General features: G+C 51.6%; 1 protein-coding gene and 1 pseudogene across 1 annotated transcript; one reads left to right on the top strand and one right to left on the bottom strand.

The window, feature by feature from the left end:
- Nucleotides 1-357: 357 nt before the first annotated feature.
- On the bottom strand, nucleotides 358-13,739 carry LOC132085539 (serine/threonine-protein kinase pim-1-like). The gene is made up of 6 exons (XM_059491006.1): nucleotides 13,722-13,739; nucleotides 2,332-2,943; nucleotides 2,158-2,208; nucleotides 1,594-1,960; nucleotides 776-952; nucleotides 358-464 (listed from the first exon to the last, which is right to left on the bottom strand). Exons 1-6 carry the CDS (start codon nucleotides 13,737-13,739, stop codon nucleotides 358-360), a joined length of 1,332 nt encoding a protein of 443 aa, XP_059346989.1.
- The window catches only part of LOC132085538 (serine/threonine-protein kinase PAK 3-like), a 21,667-nt pseudogene continuing 14,094 nt past the window's right edge, over nucleotides 13,738-21,310 (top strand).

The following is a 21,310-nucleotide window of genomic DNA, read 5'->3' as shown; positions in this document are numbered from 1 at the left end:
GCTGTCTCCAGCAGCAGCAGAAGCAGCAGCAGAAGCAGCATCCCCACCTGGTACAGCTTCTCCAGGGGCTCCTTCTCCTTCCCTGGGGGCAGACCAGGCTCTCAGGGCTCTGCCCAGGGCCCCAGCTGTCAGGGAACCGGGACAAGCAAAACCAGCTTGGATGGCGGCCACCAGTGCTGGGCAGAGCAGCTCAGCTCCAGCACTAGGGCTGCGTGTTCCCATCCCATGACCCCGGTGCAGTGACACAGGCAGCACAAAAAGCTCTGGGTTCCTTTGCTTCTCATTGCCAAGGCATATGTGGAGCAGGAACTTACCAGGGCTCTGGATCAAAGTGTGCCTATGGCTCTCTCCCTTCTTCTATGGCAGAGGAATATCCCACATCCAAGGATCACAGAACAGGTCTTCCAGTGTGGGTCTGTCCAATGAGTTCACGGATAAACACCACCTGATCAGATCTTTGCACTCTGGGGAGAGAAAGCAGAAAGTGACGGTCAGCCAGCTCTATGCAGCAGCAAACCACTACTTTCTTCTGTGCCAAGACTTTAGGTAGACGATTTGCCAGCGAATGCTCCTGTCTACTTTACCCCACTATTCCCGTGCCCAGGCCATGCTGGATGTGCTCAGAGCTGGGCCTAAACTTTCCCATCAATTCCCTCTTTTGGAGGAGAGCAGGACATGTGCCACCTCCTCAGCAGCTGCCAGAGTGGGATGCCCACGAGCCCGCTGCTGGCTCCCAGCACTGGCATTCCCCCCGTGCCCAGAGAAGAGGATCCACCTTGAGAGAGCCGTTGTGGCAGCGGGAGCTGGCCCCAGCTGAGGTTTCGGCCCCTCCTGAAAGGGTGCTCCCCGCAGACCATCTGGTGCAGCAGGATGCCCAGGGACCAGACCGTTGCTGCCTCGCCATGGTACCAGCCAAAGTCGTTCCATTCCGGGGGGCTGTAGGACAGTGTTCCTATGGAATACAGATGGAGTTCATCAGGGGGATGCTGCTGCTCCCAGAGCCTGGCCCCAGCATCCCTGGGCATGTGGGGGCTGCATCAGGGGCACACAGGGTGACCACTGCCCTCTCGCCAGCACCTGGGACTTGTGCACTAAGTTAGGGTTGGAAAAGAAGCCTCTGGTGCTGGAAGAGGAAAGCCCTGGCTAGGCCCAACCATGACATGCAAAGGAAAAACCCTCTCCATGCTGGGGAAAAAACCTGCCCTTATCCTCCCAGCCTGCATTGCCCCAAAAATATTATGAAGCCAAGGCAAACAGGGCGAGTGGAGCAGCCCAAGCCCTTCCTCTCATCTGCACACCAAAGTGGCTGGGGCACAGGTTCCAGCCCCCCTCTCTGCTACCCCACCCACGGGGGTTTTGGTTGGGCTGGCTGCCCCAGCCCAGCACCAGTTCTGGGCAGAGTGGCTGGCAGAGGCTGCCAGCAGGGCTGGAAGACAGCTCCCCACACAGCCCTGCTCTAAAGCAACTCAGCTGAAGATTCAGTGCCCTGACTGGCAGCAAAAGGGAGAATCCCCACTGCCACAGCCAGCTTGGGCTGGGAGATGATGGGCCATGAGATGTCAGCAGCGGGAGCACAGCCCTGTGTAGGCTCACCTGCAAAGTGAGTGTAGACTGTGTCCTGCAGGTAGGTGCCACAGCCAAAGTCAATCAGTTTGGCCTGCCCAGTGTCCAGGTCAACCAGGATGTTCTCTGGCTTGATGTCCCTGTGCAGGACCCCGCAGCTGGTGCAGTGCCGCACGGCCTCCAGCACCTGGCGGAACAGCCCCCGCGCCTCCTCCTCGGGCAGGAACTGCCGTGCCCGAATGAAACGCTGCAGGTCCTGACACTGCTCTGGCCGCTCCAGCACCATCACGATGCAGTTGGGGAGCTCGAGCCACTCCAGCAGCTGGACCACACCAGGGAAACCAGTGGACACCTTGGCCAGCAGCACGATCTCCAGGGGTGCGCTGGTGCCGTCGGGCTGCGGGAGGAGCACGATGCCGTCAGTGGGGCCGATGCCGTGCCAGGCCTGGGGAAGCCCTCAGCCAGCCCGGGATGCCCTGCGCCTTGCGCTGGCCCCACGCCCGCTCTCCCTCGGGGCGTCCTGGCGGCTCCCACCGTGCCGGGCCCCGGCTCATCCCCGGCCGGCAGCCCCGGCTGCTGGCCCCGCTCACTCACCAGCTCGCCCCAGTGCCGGACGCGGTTCCGTGGCACCCTTTTGATGGCCACCTGCAAGCCAAGGGCAGCAGCGGGGTGAGCTCGCCGCCCGCACTGCGAGCCCCATCCTCCGTCCTCCGCCCTCCTCCTCCTCCATCCTCTCCTCCTGCGCCCGCCGCCGGCCCCGCCGCTCACCGGGGCGCCGTCCGAGAGCCTCGTGGCCGCGAAGACTCTGCCGAAGCCGCCGCGCCCGAGCAGCGATCCCAGCCGGTACCGCTCCTGCAGGGCCTCCTGTGCCGTCCCTGCGGGCGGGACGCGGCTGTCAGCGCTCGGCCCGGGGCCAGCAACGGTCCCCGAGCGCCCCTCACCCGCCCCGGGCCGGCCATGCCCGGGCGTTCGCTCCCGGGAACGCGGCACGGGAGGCTCGGGGCCGGCGGCCGCGCTGCCGAGCGGCGGAGCTCGGGCCGGGGAAGCCGCAGCGGAGGCGGCGGGAGTGGCATCGCCGCGTCTGTCCTCCGCGGGCCCCGGGAGGAGCCGGAGCCGGGGCCGGGGCCGGGGCCGGGGCCGAGGCCGGGGCCGGGGCCGGGGCCGGGGGCGGGGCCGGGGTCGGGACTGGGGCCGGGGTCGGGCCAGGCGGAGGCAAAAGGCGGCGATGCCGCCGCCGCACCAGGCACTGATGCCCGCCCAGCAGCGCCACCGCCAGTACGGCCAGAGCCGGGTGGAGGCGAGACCGCGGCGGGACGGCCGGGGCCGAGCACGGGGCAGCCCCGCCTGGGGCCGGGGGCGGGCCGGGGGCATGGCCCGGCCCTGCAGGGGAGAAGGAGGCGGGGAGAGGAGAGGGACGCCGGGCAAGGGACCCCAAGAGAAGGGTGCCCGACCGCGGCAAAGGGAGAGAGAGAGAAAGAAAGAGAGAAGAGAAAGAAAGAGAGTATTCAAAATATCTCTTTGCTGCCGCCGCTTCTGCTGCCGCCGCTGCTGCTGCCGCTGCTGCTGCCGCCGCTGCCGCCGCTGCAACTGAAGCACCGGGGCCGTTCGTCCCCGTGTCCGTTCCCCGCTCGCCCCACGAGCCCCACGTTCGAGCCCTGCGCGCCCCGGGGACAGCCCCTCCGTCTGTCCAAACACGGGAACTTTGCAGCCTTGAGCCCGGATGCAGAGCCCTGACTCCTGCACGCTGGCACAGCGATCCCCTCGCTCACTGCTGTGCATTGTCCTTGCTGAGGGGCAAACACTGTTGGGGCACCTTCCCTTGCGGTAGGATTCCTACCTGACCCCAGCACTGCACTTATATCTTCAGTGTTGCCTTCCTGTAAAAACAGGGGAAAGAAAACTGTGTGTGGCTCATAGTATTTTAGTGTGTCTAAAAATCACTAAGTCACCAATCTTAGAGGTGAGGTGCATCTGGAATTACTGGGATGCAACATGGAAAAGGGGAGCATAGAAATAAATAGAGGAAAACATCTTGGATTGTTTCTTTCATTTTCATTTCACTTCTGGAAAGCTGTTTCAGTTTTCCAGGAATCTTCTCCTGTCTGCTCTTCCCAAGAATCTGTCATGGAGAACAAGGTCAAGCTTCTGTCACATGATTTGCCACCGGGAAATTACGCCACTGGTGAAATTTGCATGATGACTGTTTGTGCTGGCTTAGGGCAAATTTTGGGAGGAAATCTCCAAAAGGGGTCCGTCTAGAAAGCAAGTTCAAATGGCCCCTCCCCCTACTAGTTCAGGAAAAGCCTTCCCTCGAGAAAAGTGAAAAAAAACCCAGTTTATTTAACAAGTAAAGTATTCACAAGCATGAAAAATGAATAATATTAAATAAAACCTTTGACAGTGGTGAAGAGATGGCAAATTCAGAAAGTCCTTTTTGTGGGTTGTAGTTGGCTCAATCAGTCTCTTCTAAGTCCCTCTGGTGCTGGAATGCAGCATCCCAGAGCTCGGGGGGCCACAGGTGTGAGCTGCTGCTGGTGTTTTTCTGGGTTTTCAGTCCAGAGCAGGTTTAAACAGTTCCAAGAAAAAGCCACAGTCCAAGGAACTTCTCTTCCTAAGCTAGCTAAAACCAAATTGCTAGACCTGGGCTGTGAAGGCATCGAGAAATTTCCAAATCTGGGCCCTGGCGGTCCCAGCAAACACCAGAGCTGCATGATGCTGGTGCCAGAACCTGCAGATTTCCAAATTTTGGCTGTCTGTGCCAGTAAATTGCCGGACTTGGGCAGTGCCGGCACCAGGAAGTTTTCAGATCTGGGCACTGGCACTGCCAGCCAACACCAGATCTGGGTGGTGTCATTGCCAGCGACAGAAATTTGCCAGATTTGGGCTCTGCTGGCACTGAGAAATTTCCAAATCTGGGTTCTGGTTACATGAAACACAAGATGTGGGGGCGGTGCCAGAGCCAGTAGCAGGAAGCTGCCACAGGTTTTGGATTTCTGTGCCAGCAAATTGCTGCACTTGGGCTGTGCCAGAATAGGGAAGTTTCCAGATCTGGGCACTGGCAGTGGCAGCAAACAGCCCATTTCAGGCTCCAGGCTCCAGGAAGGACTGGGTCTGGATGCCTTCCTCTTTTCTTTCCTTCTTTCCTTCCATCTTTCTTGGGATGGTGCTGCCAAAAAACTCCAGATTGGGCGGTGCTGGCAAGGGGAAATTGCCAGGTTTTAGCTTTCTTTGCCTGCAAATTCTGGATATGGGTGGTGCCAGAAGAGGGAAATTGCCAGATGTGGGCACTGGCAGTGCCAGCGCACACCAGATCTTGGTGCGGAATGTGCCGGCACTGGGAAATTGCCAGATGCTTATTTTCTCTGCCAGCAAATTGCTGGAATTAGGCTGTGCAGGCAGCTGAAACATTCCAGATCTGGGTACTGGCGGTGTCAGCAAATCCAAGATCGGGTTGCTGTAGGTACCGGGTCTTTGCTTGGTTTTGGCTTTCTTTGCCAGCAAGTTGCTGCACTTGGGCTGTGCCAGAATAGGGAAATATCAAGATCTGGGAACTGTCAGTGCCAGCAAACACCACATTTCAGGAAGGACTGGATCTGGACCCGTTCCCTCCCTGCCTGCCTCCCTCAACAAGGTGCCAGAGGGGCTGGAGAGCAGCCAGGCAGAAAGGGACTGGGGGGCACTGATGGACAGCAGGCTGGACATGAGGCAGCAGTGTGCCCGGGTGGCCAAGAAGGCCAGTGGCTCCTGGCCTGGATCAGGAATGGTGTGACCAGCAGGAGCAGGGCAGGGATTCTTCCCCTGTGCTCAGCACTGCTTGGGCTGCACCTCAAGTGCTGTTTGTAGTTCTGGTGCCCCCAATTTAGGAAGGACATGGAGGGAGGGGCTGGAGTGTGTCCAGAGAAGGGCAACAGGCTGGGGAGGGGTCTGGAGCACAAGAGCTGTGGGGAGTGGCTGAGAGAGCTGGGGTTGTTTATCCTGGAGGAGGCTCAGGGGAGGCAAGGCGGTGTCAGGGCACAGGTTGGACTTGATGGTCTCCATAGCCTGTTCCACCCTTGCTGATTCTGGCATTCTCTGGAACCACCCTTGGAGCAGTTGCAGGACGAGCCCTGGGCCTCCTCTTCAGAAGCTCCAGCAGCCCAGGTCCCTCAGCTTCTCCTGCCAGCCCCAAAGCCCATCCTGTCAGTCCTGCAGAGCCTCTGCAGCTCCTCCTCACTGCCCAGGACAGGGAGCCCCAGAGCCAGACACAGCAGCCCAGATGTGCCCCCCTGGCCTGGGGTGCCGCTGGCAAGGGAGCAGCACCAGGCACTGCAGGAGCCTGCAGACAATTGATCTGAAGGCCAAAGCTCCTTAGCTCCTTCTGAAAGAGCAGGAACAGTTCCTCATTGCAGTGTGGTAGAATGCTGGGCACCGCAGCTCCGGGTGAGGACTGGACACAAGTTTGCTCCCACTGAGTGCTGTGATGGGTTCTGCAGGAGCTCTGGGCTCCTGTGCTTGCCAGGCACAATGAGGAGAGAAGGAGACAAGTGCACTGATGTGGGAAATGGTTTTGTAGATAGTTTTTAGAGCCTAATAGAATGCCCACACAGTATGAATATGTATATAAATCTTGAGACAAGAAATGGTAACTTAAAAATTTCCATGGAATAGGACAGATATTGTTGAGAGAGAAATGGAGCTAGAAAAAAGTTTCAAAAGATGGCCTTGCAAATAAGACTTTGGAAAAACAGAGCTATAAAAGATGCATTGTAGTGGGACCCATGAGGAGTAGTTTCAAATAATTGGCTTTAAGGCATCTACAACATTGCATGGCAAAAAGCTGATAGACCAAGAAACGCTTATAATGTATTATAATTAGGAAGTAGTTGGCTTCTGATTGTGATGGCGTGAATTATAACATCTGTATTGTCTCACCCTTCTCATGAGACTGAAAATGGAATAAAAGTTTTTAAAACACCTCTCAATGTCACCATCTCTAGGTCAAGAAAAGAGTATTATCCAACACACTGACACATCTTTGCCTCGAGCATAGCCCAGCCTGGACCAAACACACTGAAAGGTTTCCCCTTTGGCCCATGTCTCGAAACATCAGGTCTGCTGTTTGACAGCTCAGGTTGGTTTGGTGTCAAGGAGTTCCCTCCGAAATACTGGGTTTGTCTTCCTCTGTGCCTTCCCCTCAGCAGCCTTGGGGATGCTCCTGTGTGAAGCCATCTGTCTCACACAGTTTGAGACAACTTCAAACAGGATATTGTGCAATAAGTCATCTCCTCTAAAGGGTTCTAACAATCCCTTTCCAGCAATAGGAAATTATTACTGATATATGAAAGTGGAAAACCCCCAACAGTTTATTAACAAACAGAATCCCCCCATGACACGCGTTCCAAGAAGGCGCCGGGGTCTCTCTCGGAAGAACAGGAGCTGTCACGGAGCAGTTCCAGCAGCTGATGGAAGCTCGGGGACTCATCTGGTGTCGGCTTTCTCCCACGGCAGAGCTCCATGGGGCGGGCAGGGCAGTGAAGCAGCTGGGCTGGAGCCCCTCGCTGCCTTGTCTCCCCGGCGTGGCTCAGCTCACAGACTCTCGGGTTGGGAGCGGGGCCGCTCCGCTCCTGCTGGCACCGTGTCCCTGGGCTTGGACAAACAGTTTCCTGCCAGGAGAGCCCTGCACACTGCTCCACAGATCTTTCATATAGGCCCAAACCAACTCCAAACACTCTGTCTGCAGCAGCTTTTCACAAAGGGCTGCAGCAATCCAGGACAGCTGCAAGTGAGTGTCGGAAGGCTCTTGTCTTGTTCCTGACAGCAGAATTATTGATGATCTTGGGCAGTTTTCTTCAGATGTAACATGAGAGCTGAGTTTTTTTTGTTAAAATACTTCTTGATGAGTAACAAGCCTTGGGAGCATGAGGTACAGGACTGACATGCAAAAGCATGAGCAAATCCTCCAAAGTGGCCAGTCTAATTGTTCATTTTATTACTCTTGTATTTACTCCACATTAATGAGGAAAAGCAAATACTGCTTGCAGGCAAAACAGGCATGGGATACACTCTGGTCCCTTGCAGTCTCACCAGGCTGGCAGTGACAAAGCAGGCAGTCTGCTTCATTGTGAACCACTACAGAGCTGCATCCCAATCTGGTTTAAGTGATGTGGTATTATTAAGAGCTCCTTTTCTGCATGAGACACAAAAAGGAGATTCCAAATGATCTTCATGCAAGCATGCAGTAAAGAACTGCTCCTGCTATCCTAACAAAGTGTTTGCTTTGGCAATTACACTCTTCCCATTCATCTTTTGATGCAGACACCTCAGGTTTTCCCCCACACCCCTGCAAGGCTGGCAGTCGCTGTTTCCCATTTCCTGTTCTTCCCTAGAGATGGTGCAGTGGCTGCTTTGAAACAAAAATCCCTGAGATCTGGATAGTTTGAAGGAGCATGAAATGCTAATTAAGTGCTCATATTGGTAACACCCAGGTCTGCACTGCCCAGTGCTCTGAAGCAGCAGCAGCAGGACCATGCATCATTCCTGTTGGTGGATGTTCATGTTTCTGATGTGCAAGAGCAATGACTTTGAGGAGGGACAAAAATGCCCCTCTCCAAACAGTGGGTGTGCAAGGAGATGTGAAGTTTCACAGCCTTTTCTAGGATATTTTAGAAAGATCTAAGAGAATATTGTGGCATGGGGTAGGTCCCTAATTTTGTCTCCAGAGGAGTCCCCAAAGGGCACATTGACTGTGCTGCTGATGGCAACCCCATAAGCTCACGAACCAATTTTCCCTGCAATGTGCCACCCTGCCTGGGCTTTGCTAGGCTGGGACTAGACCCAGAGCCAAGCAAACATATGCAGCCAGGTGACATTGTGTAACATCAGAAGTTGGCAACCATGAGGACTTTGCTGTCAAAAGGTTTGCACTGGGCCCAGAAATGTTTTTCCCTAAGGCAAAGCAAATTGAAATGTGAAGTTCAAAAGCTTCAAATTACTATGAAAGGAAACTGCAGAATAATTTCTGGAAGTGCAGCATTGTCAATGATCATGCTGCCCACCAACAGCTGGAGCTGAATCCAGAATTGCTTCTTCCAGCTGTGCAGGAATTCATTCCACTGGCAAGCACTGGTCCATGGGAAAAAATGATCCCCTAGCTCTGGGCTGAATGGCACCCAGGCTGCAGTGCAGATCTGAGGAACCCTTGTCACTTGTTATTGGCCTCCCAATGCACTCATCCTTCTACAAACAAGGTGCAAACAACACAGCTGCACTGCTGTCCCAGGAAAAATATACATACAGGTGATTTTGCCTAAGCAGTGCACCTTTTACCAGTGAAATACATGACCTCTTCTTACCTATGGAATTGTGATTGAAGTCACCTGTGAGCCAGATCTGTGGGAGATTGTAAAGGAGCAAAGCTTTGGGATTTGGGCACACTTCTCTTGGTTTCTTTGCTCAGGCCTTTGGTGAGCACAGAACACACCTAGGTAGAAAACCTTTGACTAGACAGGATCTTTTGGATCCATTATCCCCCAAACATGTCAATGGTGGCCCCATTGTAATGCCAAGTAACAAAGAGCAGCACAAATGACACAAAGAAAACATGGCCAAAGAGGAAGAGGAGAGGGCCCAATGAGGAAAGGATGTGGTGAGACACTGGCACGTTGAGTGAGCTGCACTCCCATAATCTCTAGGCTGGCAGGTCCTGGTCTCACATTCTCCTCTTCGTTTATTGTTTTTTTTTCATCATCAAAATGAAATATATAGAATTAAAAACATGTCATCAAAACATAAAGACAGAATCAAAACACATTCATTCAAAACTACATCTAAAGATCAGAACATATGTACATCTGTAACTATCAAGCCTAACGCATCAATCCTATTCTTCAAACACTCTCCATACAGGCAGCAGCTTCTTCCTGAGCTTGGAGGAAAGAGAGCTCTTCAGGACGGGAGGCGAGGACTTTGTGGGTGAGAGAAGTGTCCCAAGGAAACTTCTCAATAAGACTGTAACCAGTCAGATCTGCAAAGCGGAGACACAAAGTTTAACAGAGGCCTCCATGCAAACCTAAAGCATCTGAAGCTCCATATTTCATGGGACACATTTCCTGGAAATGTCCAAACAGCTGCACAGGGAAACATGCTCCTGCTGGCAGACACTGAGGCAGGCCGGGGCAAAACCCTGAGCCACTTGCCTAGAGCTGGCACAGGCCCAGCCTGGCCTCTGGGCTGCCCTGGGACAGCAGGGAGCCCAGAGCCCTGTGCTCCCCAGGAATGGCTCAGCTGCACATGCACCCTCCTGCTCCTCTGCCTGCCCCACAGCTCAGCAGCCCCACAGCTCCAGGGGCACTGGCAGCAGCACAGCTCATTGCAGGGGCACATGCAGGGCACAGCTGTTCCCTGGCAATGTGCACAGCCTCTCTGGGCTGCCACAAGACCCTTCCTGCCAGCAGAGACTGGCCCAGCTCCCCCCTCACCTCTGTGTGAGGCTGAGCCATGATTGCCTTCACCTTGTTCTCAGTCTGGAGCTGCTTCAGGCCCCCATGCCATGAGTAGGAAGGGCAATGGAGAGAGCAGGGGCAGATGCACACCACAGAGACCTGCAGCAGGATTGAGGCTCTTTTCACCCATGTATCCCCAAATCTGCAGAACTTTGGAAAACAACAAATGCAGGGAGAACACATTGTGGGCTATGAAGTTGCAGAATATCCAGCAATGCAGCCTATTTCTTCTGTGGGGCTTGGCAATGGATCCATCTGAATGTTTTACCCTATTGCAAAGCTGAGGAAAGGGTGGCAGGCAGTTTAGCCAGCCTGTCCTGTCCTCTGTGTTTAGCACTGTGAAATACCAAACACTGCTCACAGCTGCAATTGCAATCGCCCCTCTGCCCACAAAAGCACAAGGCTCTATCCTTGGCCTTTGCAGGCTCTTTCCCTTCCCCATCAGTCACCACATCTAAGAAAATCTGACAGACTGGGAGAACTCCAGGGAGCAGCAGGAAGCTGAGTCAGAGGAGCTTTAGTTTGGGTATCAGGAAAAAGGGTTTTTCACCCAGAGGGTGGTTGGGCACTGGAACAGGCTTCCCAGAGCAGTGGTCACAGCCTGACAGGGCTGAAGGAGCATTTGGACAACAATCTCAGGCACTTGGTGTGACCCTTGGGCTGTTCTGGGCAAGGCCAGGAGCTGGACTCCATGGTCCTGATGGGCCCCTTCCAACTCCCCATATTCTGCACTTCTGTGATTCTGAGAACTGATGGGCTGCAGGAGTGCAGAAAAAGGTGACAAGAGGAGAGAAGTGAGGTTGGTTGGAGAATCAAGTCACTGAGTCCACAGAAGATGCAAGATACAGGACCCTTCCCTCCAACCATTCCCATTCTCTGTCTCATCCCTTCTCCCTCCCACACACACGAAGGTGAAGAATATCACTAAAAGAAGAAGAACCTACTTGGCTCCCATGTCCATGAGAGCAGTCATTGCTCGTGCAGGAGTCACATTCTCCACCAGGATCCCCAGGGTCTGACTGGCTGCTTTCTGAACAAATTCTGGGGAGCTGGACACCATTTGGAGAAGGACCCGAGCACCCTCATCCACCTCAGAGTCCATGTCCTTCTTCAAGGTCACAGAGAGCTCTCCCAGAGTGACAATGGCAGAGCAGGACACCTTGGAACGGAGGTTCGTCACCTGGGGAAGCCATGAGGGGAAACATAAGAATCACCTTGGAAAGAAAACCAGTTGCCTTCAACAGAAGTCCCAGGAAATGACAACACATCCCACTGTGTCCAGAGGAGCATACAGGGACAGGAAGAGCAGGAGAGCACAAGCACAGAAAGGCACTTACTCTGGCACCAATTTCTGGCTTCAGACCTGCTTACTGCAGGCGTAAATAAAAATTTCATTAAGTGTTCTACTTAACCCTTCTTAAATGTCCACATCTTTGTTTTTAGGCCCTTTTACTAGAAAATAAATAAAGAGCTGCTTTCAAATCATGAAGGAAAAAGTCATAAAGATAAAAGAGTCAGGTGCTCCTGTTCAAAAAAGCAACACCAGCAGCTGAAGTACTCAGCCAGGAAACAGAAAACACAGGCTCAGGTCTACAGAATAATTTGCAGCGTTGAATTACATCTTGGGCAGAGACTGGGACTCTGGCAAATAACATCATTAGTGTCTCAGTTTCTGCACTTGCACATTGCATTATGAAGGCACCACACTCAAAGATGAGTGTCAGATACCCGAGCTGCCAGTAAATACAGCTGCATGTACCCACAGATCCTACAGACAGCTGACAGACATTGGAAATATCAGGTCTAAACCAGAAATGAAGGCAGAACCTGAGCACACATGGAGATGAACAAGCACATACCTACTCTACACACTGTGTATGAAGTAATTCAGAACAATGTTCTCACCGCGCTGGCAACTGCCAAGCAAACCTCACCAAGTCCACAAAGCAGGACCTCTGGATGGGACCCAGCCAGGTGCCTGATGGTGAAGAGTCCCTTCTCCTTCAGCTCCCTGAAAGGCTGAAGATTGATTTTTCTCTCCACCAAGGCAGCACCCTCTGAAATGACCAGGCTGGCAGCTCAGTTGAACAATGGGAGGTGCTTTTCAAGGAGTGCTTAATGAAATCATGGAATGCGTTGCCCCAGGATGCTGTTGCTGTCAAAAGCATTCACAAACGCAAGAGGCAAAGAGAGGGGTTTCAGAGTGGCCATTCGAGAAGACAGCCTTTCTGAAAACTCTGGCACATGAGGCCCCTCTGTCACTGCTTCCTAGAAGCTGTGAGACCGGGCCATGCTGCTGTTTGTTGTCACCTCCCTGTACCTCCCCCGAGACACAGTGCCACCAGGCTGTTATTGGGGCATTTTCCTTCTTTGCCAGCCCCAGCAGGCATTCAGCAGGGAGAGTCTGCACTGCCACTCTGGAGCTGAGTTTCCACTCTGTGATCTCGGCCTCTCTATCTCCCCCTCCACTCCCCCTCACACATTCCCCAAAAAAGCAGCAGGATGTCTGCTGGGACCACCTCAGCCTGCAGGAAGGCCAAATGGGTCCTGGCCTCTCCTGACCCACAGCACAGCTTTCTTTCATCCCAGCATGGAAATATAAAAACTGTATTATCACATCACACAGAGGGCAAGGAGCTTTTTATTTTGGCTGCAAGTGTCCACAGGGCATTGGGGAAGAGAAGAAAAAGAGTGTTTTGCACCAAGCAATCCAGCTACTCAGGCAGGATGGTAGGAAAAGTGTCTCGGAGCTGCTTTTTAGGAATTTGGTGGTTCTGCTGAAGCTTCTGACAGAGCTGATGGGCTGATCCCAGAGCTGTGGAGAGTTCCTGGGAAATTTGTCCTTGGATATGCCTACGAATGCTCTCCCAGCCATGAACTGCTATCTGTGTCCTGTCCATATGTTACTGCCTTGACTGTTGAGTGTCTGAGGTGCCTCTTGAGGCTGCTATGGACCTCCTTCACCAAGGAATGGATTGTGATACAACATCCCTTTCTGCTTATGTTTGGGCACTGACAGAGCCTGGACCACTGTGCCTCGAGCTTGGGCTCTGGCCAAGCAAGATTGCCAATGAGAGCAGCTCATGGTCCTCAGCTCTTCCCTGCTGCAGGGACAGACAGACATGGCCATGGGGACAGAATGGAGCTGCCCCATCTGCCAGGTCACTAAGAAGGATGTGAATTCTTCTCTGCCCTGTAACCACCAGTTCTGCCTGGGCTGCATCCTGCAGTGGGCAAAGAGAAATCCAGCGTGCCAACTCTGCAGAGGAATGATAGAAGCTGTTACGTTTTCTGAGTAGGATCAACAGGACTACATACAATTTGCCATCAGCTCCCCCAAACAATTGCTAGAGCCCAGCAGGGAGAGAGCCTGGCTCTCTGTGAGAGAGTCTGTCAGAATTTTCCCTCATCTGCCTCATGATCGTCCTTGGGAGACCACTGAAGAGAAGACCCCCCCCCGTCTAGAATCTGGCTCTGAAGGAGAAAAGTCACACGCCACGGGCCCTGAGACCTGAAAGCTCAGTGTTAAGCTACTGTTTTCACAAGTGTGTTTGCTGTATGCTAAAAAGAGGGCACCATGCCCCGTTTGCAACAATAGCAGCTCTGGAAGATGTCCCACCTCTCGGCCTGGCTGGACTTCTCCTGAGTTTCAGGTGGTCTCCCACAGAAGACCCTCACCTGTTTTACAACCACCATGACAGACAGACGGAGATGTAAGACGCTTCCCCACCAAGGACTGAGACATGAAACTCCTAAAAGGCCCCTCTTGACTCCTTCCAAGGACTGGGACTGAAACCCCCAGCCTGGGGGAGGTGTGTGGGGAGGCAAGCTGACCGAAGTGAGATGTTTGCCTGCAGGTTGTGACCACTGGACCGAGAACACAATGGCTCTCATGTACTGCTGAGAACATAGACTACCTGTTACATCTGTTCCCTATTGTATCTGTTTCCCCCCCTCACAATTTTCAGTAATAAAAACCTCTGAGTCAGCTAGAGCCTTTGAGAACTCCCCAGCGTAGCAGGCAGATCCTCGGCCGGACTGGACCAATACACTTTGTCTCTGCGTTGGTAGCTATATCCCCTCTCCCTCTCCCTCTCTCTCTCTCTCTTTCTCTATCTTTTTCTCTCCCTTAATCCCTCTATCGCATTTTTGCTGTAGTTATTTCAATAAAACCACATTTTATTTGATTATCACTGCAAACCCCCTGGTACCGTGTTGGTTTTTGCACTCTGAGATCATTCCTATGAACCATCAGGTCATCTGTTCACTAGGACAGATCCTGACACCCCCTTGCTGAAAACAACCCCCAAGACCCTGTGATGGCTGCTCCATCTTCCCCACAGGGAACACTGTCCCCAGCTGAGCAGGGGGCTGCAGGACCAGAGCCTGTGGATGGCCTCCTGCCCAAGGTGTGGGCCGAATTTTTCAAATAACAATGTCATCTGCTGGACCAAAGGTGGCCCTGGCTGCAGCAGAAGCTGGAGGGAATATGCCAGCACCAGAGATGGCTGGTTAAGGAATCCATAGGGCAGCATCCTGCACGCCCTCTGTGCCTATGGTCAAGTTGCCAAAACCTTGGTGCCAGTACTGCAGCTTCTCCTCTGTGGCAGTCTGAATTGCTGCTAGCATAGTCCAGGGTAAAGAAGCCAAAAGGACCTTTGCATAATCTCCACAGATGTTTTATTCAGCTGTGCAGGGAGATGTTCAGCTCCCAGCACCCACACACAGAGGGTCTCACTTTGTCTCCACAGGGGCCTGGGGGCTGACCCTGATCTCGGGGCAGTACAAAGATAAGGGGGCCAGTGAGGGAATAGGGAAGGTGTGGCTCAGGAGCACAGGAACAGACACAGGAACAGGGGAAGGAGCCAATGGGGTCTAACAGCTTTATTGAGGGAAGTTTCTTGTGCCTCCCTAGACCAGGGAATGCCCTCCCAGGGTCTCCACAATTCCTCCTGTTTTATATTATTAGGAAAGCTTCTCTGAAGGATCAACTGAATCAACACAAAATGACAAAAACCATCAAAAGCGCTCATAGGACAATTGTTCAAAATTCAAACAATTCTGAGTTCCCAATGTGTCAACAGATTTCTTGGAGTGTCTTAGATCTGGCAGGAGGGATGCAGCGTTTTCTTAGCACAGTTTATCAGGAAACTGAGTCACACATACTGAACCTCTGGTCCATGGCCTCCTCACTGCCATCGTGCAGCAAGGAGGCCCAGAGGCTGCTGTGCTCTGCTCCTGTCAGGGATGAGCACAGCGGCTCTGTGGCCAGTGCCAGCTCCAGCAGCTCACAAGAGGAGACTCCTTCCAGAAGCTCTGCTGGCTCAGTGTGGCAGACCAGCAGAGCCCACTGGAAGCCCCCCTCCATTGCAGCCACCCCCAGCTGCGCCCATCATCGCTGCAGAGCAGGAGCTGCCCCAGAGGAGCCGCGGCAGGAGCTCGTGGCAGTGGCAGGTCCCTGTGCCCAGGGCAGAGCCACAGAACCTCTGCTCCTGCCTGGGACAGGGGCTGCTCACCCTGGTGTCCCACCGAGAGGAGGGACCCTGGGCCTCAAACTCTGCCCAGCCCTGCAAAAGGCCACCCCGCCAGCAGTGCCAGCAAGGTTCCTGCAGCTGTTCAGTCAAATCAGTAGAAACAAATGTCTCTTCAGCCGACACAGTCTCTGCACACAGCTTTCTCCCCCTTCTCCTGGTGCCTTTCCCTGACTCCATCAAGAGCTGCAGGAAATGCTGTGTGAGCCATGATGATGGAAGAGCTACTGATAAAAACACTGGGGTGATGCTTTCAGAGGAGTCATGAATGGAAGATTGACCAACCTTCCAGCCAATGGTATGCAAAAAGATTCCATTCCTTAAATAATTGACTGCAATAAATTAGTAAAAAGAAAGATACGGAAACAAAATAAATCTCCCACAGCTGCTGACTTCCTCAGGCTCCATGGTCTATGTTTTGCTAGACTTACTTCATTTAGGCAGAATATTAACCGCCCTGACTTGCTGGAGACTGACCACAAGGTCTCATCTGTGGTGGGCAGTCACTAAAATTAGCTCAGCAGAGGCATCTTCAGCTGTCCAAGTGTAGCAGAAATGCATATTCTCTGCTTCATGACTGTGTGGCAGCAGCTGCTGGTGTGGATTTGTCAGCGTTGCTTCATGGATTACTCCTGGGAAGAAATTGTGTGCACAGGCACAGTATGATGGCTTCGATCTCCTCTAATTCCTCCAATCAGAGGATGGCCAGAACTTTTAGGCAAAAAGCATCATGACAGAATAATTTACAATATTCTCCAAACTACTCAGGTGGTTTGGATTTTCTTACTGATTAGGTTCAGTTTCTGGCCTCAAGAAATTAGTCCAGAAAGAACAGGCAAAGCTCAGCTTGCAAGTTAGAGTGCAAGTCTTTAATCTGCTGGTTTTGCAGTGTGTACAAACAACTTTTCAACATATTTGCAAATAAATCTCTTAGTTCTTTCTATACCTATCCAGAACCTGACTCTCTCCTCATTTTATTTTGATTTGAGATCCAAGCATGATTTATTTCTGGACAGGAAAGTAAGAACCAGCTGCAAATACAGACTACAAGTGTGAATCTGTACTGCAGGAACTGAGCTGTAGCTTGAAATTAAAGGCAAGAAGTGATGCTATGGTAAATGTGAACATTTAGTGCTGACATAGGAGCCTTCTGCAATGCTCCACCAACCCATGGTTCACATTGCTACAAACTCTCTTTCTGGTGTTACAAAGAGTGTTGAAGAGCTGGCTGTAAGTAAAAAAAATAGCCAGAATGATATTTTTTGTTAATATGGCAGACAATGACTATCTAATAATTCAGAGCTCATAGAAGTGAGTATTCAGATTTCCACTTAGTATGTGCTGGCAGTTTTAATTTGAAATAAACAGGTTTATCCAAATCAAGTTATCCATAGGAATTAATTTGCTCTATGATCTGACTGAAAATGCCTCATTGTCTGATAAGTTTAGTAGAAATTTGCAAAGTCAACAGTCCACAGATTTTCATTTCTTGTTTAGTGGCTATTCTGCAGGAAAGCTTTTACAGACTAATCAGTTTGGATGTAATTAAAATGCCAGTACATTTCATCTAGCCATTTTGGTATTAGAACAAAACCATATGACTGCACAGCCTTTTAAAAATATTTTAAAAAAAATTTCAAATCAACAGTCTGAGTAGGACTCAGAATAAAAACTCTACCAAACTTCAACTCCATTGGAAGATTCCTTTGTCACCCTGTGAATCAACTCTACATTCACAAGATTAAAAGTCCCACTGATGGTGGTTTTGGTATGGTTAGGAATTGGGGAAGGATCTTCTTCCTTCTCAGCACCATGCTGCAGTGCCTTTGGGATGTGGCCTGCTGGCCGTTGTTTGTGCAGCCCTGGTTTTTCTCCATGAGGCAGAAAGTGCAATTGCATTTCCAGCCCAAAGCCCATGAGGAGTGGGGCGTGCAGAGCTGTGCCAGACCCAGCCCAGCAGCTGTGCCCCAGAGGGTTTTGGTTCCTGCCCAGTGCAGCTGGTGCATCTCTGCCGTGAGTGCCTCCCCTTCCAGGTGCCCATGGACAGCAGGTGCAGGGTTCTGCAAGGGGCAAGGAACAGGGTGGGGGTGTCTGCTGGCAACAGAGTGCAGCGGAGAGCAACCAGTCCAGGATGGTCCTGCAGTGTGTGACAGAGAACTCCTGACACAGCTGGGGACTGAGCCAGTGAGGGAAGGCACTGCTGGGCCTGCTGTTTGTGAGGAGAGAAGGGCTGCTGGGTGCCAGAAGGGTTGGAGGCGGCCTTGGGCTCAGGGATCACAAAATGCTTGTGTTTGATTCCCAGAGAAGGAACGAGAGATGTTGGGGAAGTGTTGACCTGCAAAAAATTGTGAATTTGTTAAGCTTTAACAGGCATTGCTTAGTCGTACCTTCCCTCACAGCAGTGGTTAATGTGTGCAAGTGGAGGTCCTAGCCTTGAGAATAAAGACAGTGGGCCTACTGAGGAGGTAGCTGCAATGCATTCAAGCAGAAGAAGGCTCTTAACCAGGGGAGGAGAATTTGAGGAACAGGATGTTCACCACATGACCACCAGAGACCCTCAAGAGACCCCTACTCTAAATGTCAGTAATTTTGGGGAAGTGATTTAAACATGTCAAAGACTTTGTGAGATGTTTAGCCTGTGAGTTTGAGCAAAGTAATGAATAAAAGTAATGAAAGTAATGTCTTAGTTCCATGGATACTAACCCGTGGGCGTGCATGTTTCAGGGAAGTGATTCCTCACGCACCCAGCACTGAAATAAAGTAATGCCTCTTTTCTCACACTGAGCTGGCAGTGTGGATTGGGCCCTGCTCGGTGACGTTCATTTTGGTCATTTCTATTGAAGCATAAAGAATGGTTGAAATGAAATCTTTTCCAGCTGTTTCCCTTTGGTTTACCTGTTTGAGGGTTAAAATTCTGTGCTGCAGGTGTGCTGGGTGTGTGCAGAGGAGGGCAGCCCCAGATATCCCTTGGCTTGCCCACCAGTTGTCATGCCTTGTTGCCAGGTGTGCCCAGCTGTGGCAGGAGAAGGAGCCCGCAGCGCAGTGGGCACCGTGCCCTGCCCAGCCGGGGCTCTCTGGCACAGAGCAGCAGCAGCGCCAGCGCCGTTCAACCCGCTCCTGCCTTGGCTTCCCCTGGCACACAGAAGCCTCTGGAAATCAGCACCGCCAGCGGCGTTCCCAGCTGGGAGCAGCTGCTGCTGGCGGGCAGATGCTGCCAGTTTGACTGCTGCCAAGGGGGAAGAAAGGCAGAGATGTACCCGCACCGGAGCCCTGGGCATGTCCAATAAAGGAGAAAATATGTGGGGAGATTTGTTAGGAAGCATTTCAGCTGTGATGCCAACAGTGGCTTCTCTCCTGGTTCTGTGTGTTCCAGACGAGTAATGCAATGGTTGGCTCTGACATTTAAGAAGCAGATGTTATGTGGATGTTCAAATGTATAGTGATGGTATTGTAATATATCCTCCCATAGTCCTCTTTCCCGTCCCCCTTGTAACAGCCTGGGTAGTCAGGGCATTTGGGGAGGGCTGGCTTGTGACCAGCAGGCAGCGTGTAACAACACCTGACCTCCAGTCAGGATGCAAGAAAGTAATCTCCACCAATGGACAGCAGAGAAAGAGTTGACTGACAAAACTTTTGGAGGGCTAAGGGTCTAAAAGGCAGAGCATCCTTTTTGTAGATGAGAACGTGGCTGCTAGTCACAGAGACTCCCAATGCTGCAATTTTTCCTTATTCAGTCCTTTGTTAAGGTTTACTAAACCTTTAAAATGTTAAAAGTGAGAGTCATTTCTCACATGTGCAATGCTGTGGGCCATTGTCTTGGTCTGGTTTCCTTTGCTTGGGTCCCATCTGAATGCTCAGCTGGGGTACAGGCTGTAGGTGCTTGGGGCACTCCTGGAGTTCCCCTTGGATCCCCTGAATAACAGGGTTTGGCCCATGAGGGGAATTTGTGCTGCTTTGTGACAGAGAAGAACTTCCCAGGCTCTTTTGTGTTTGCTGTAGGGAAGGTTGATTATTGCTTTGCATAAATTCACAGACCAACATGCTTTGTGATGCTTTTCTTTGTCATACTTTGCTTTATGATGTCACATCGTGATGTCATGGTTGCCACATCGTCGTGGTGACATCAGAAGGTTGCCTTGGTGCACGGAAGGCCTGAGTGTCAGAGCAGCCCTAGGCTTTGCTCACATCAGGAGAACCCTCCTGGTTGGAGCATTGGTCAGTGGGTAGTTGCACTCTGAGAGGCCATTTGTTTTTCTAGTGTTGGAGAAGACTGGCACAGCTCTGGGAATATGATCCACCATCTGGCCACAGCAGCTTTTGCTGCTTATGGTGTTTGTTTTTCCGCGTATTACGTTACACACTTTGCACGTAAGTAGAGTTTTCCATTCTGCTTAGGTTAGGGTGTATCCTAACCTGGCTTTTGTATGTCTTCCTGCTGGTGGCTGAGTTTCTGATTTTGAAAGAGAAAGAGCATTAGGATGCCACTGGTGTGGTAAAGCTCCTGTCATGACGTTCAGCTAAAAAGGGGGTGTCTGTAGCCACAGGGGCAGCATTTGCAGGGGAACCTGCAGGGCTTCCGTTCCCTCCACAGGAGAGTCTGTGGCAGCAGATTCTGTCATTTCCTCAGTTTGCTGGGACAAGCAAGACACCTTTGAGATTGTAGACTGGCAGAGCTTCTTGGAAGACCTTCTAAAAACTCTGTAGTTGTTCCCAGAATTCAGAGAAAGCTTATTTATTTTTAAATTTTGTCATGAAAGGATTTGACTTTCTAACTTGACCTTTTTCAAAGTGCTAAAATAGTGATTCCCCTTGCAAGGAAATGCAAACTCCAAAGCAGTGAGTGTCTGCCACAGCTCAGGGGGATTTTAGGGAAACTTTTCTGAGCAACTGTTTCAAGCAAGTTAATGAGAACTGGTGCATGCAACTGATTAAAAATAAAAAGAACCTCAAGGAGAGGATTTCAGAAGCTGTTTTATGTCTTTGGTAGAACAGGAGCACTGAGTGTTAAAGAACAATTTGCATTTTCTTGGTCATATTTGTATTCATCTACTGGCAAAACAGGCCAAATTGTACGCACAAGCAAGAATATTGTCCTGATCCCTTGCTGGCTGTGTGAATGAAATGTGTCTGCTGGAGGGATGTTGTGAAACGAGAAATCATCTCTGTTTGGGTTGACTTGTTCTGTGGGATTCAGCAGCCCAGGCAGTTTTCTGACAGCGTCTGGTTCATTTTCCCTTCCCACTACAGGTCACCTGAAGCGTGTATTCAGCAGCGCTGAAGATCCTGAGGTGAGTGAGAAAGGAACATTTCATGCTCCTGGTGTTTAAGAATTGTAGAGCAAGCTGAGAGCTTGGCCAGTAGCAATAGAGTGTAGAGAGCCAGCTAGGAAGGCTGAAAGAAAATCCATTTTCATGCCTGAAGAAAAATAACAAAGTGCAAAATGGATATTTTAAATTTTTATACCAGAGCTTTGAAGAACTACAAACCTAGTGTTGCAGAGAGAACCTGGCTTGCTGACGGCAGATAGGGTGGAATATTTACATAGGAGCAATTTCCTGTACAGTTGAATTAGACCATTTTAATTTAGTCAGAGTCCCTTAGAATTCTATTCCTATCAAACTTTATGATATCTACTTAGAAGATATCGTTGTAGAACAGGAAGGCCATCTTGCAATGGTGCCTGCTGTATCTGAAGTGCAATGGGCACCTTTGTGGCTGGGGAGCTGCGTGGGCCCA

Source organism: Ammospiza nelsoni, chromosome 31, assembly GCF_027579445.1.
Source record: "Ammospiza nelsoni isolate bAmmNel1 chromosome 31, bAmmNel1.pri, whole genome shotgun sequence".
Taxonomy (NCBI): domain Eukaryota; kingdom Metazoa; phylum Chordata; class Aves; order Passeriformes; family Passerellidae; genus Ammospiza; species Ammospiza nelsoni.
The sequence above is the reverse complement of the archived record's forward strand: the minus strand, read 5'-3'. Positions and strand labels throughout refer to the sequence as shown.

What these genes read in the sequence shown, in the direction of transcription:
- LOC132085539 (XM_059491006.1), bottom strand. An exon ending in GGCTCTCGGACGGCGCCCCG is followed by an intron (nt 2,209 to 2,331) that starts GTGAGCGGCGGG and finishes CTTGGCTTGCAG; the next exon opens with GTGGCCATCAAAAGGGTGCC. An exon ending in TCCGGCACTGGGGCGAGCTG is followed by an intron (nt 1,961 to 2,157) that starts GTGAGTGAGCGG and finishes CTCCTCCCGCAG; the next exon opens with CCCGACGGCACCAGCGCACC.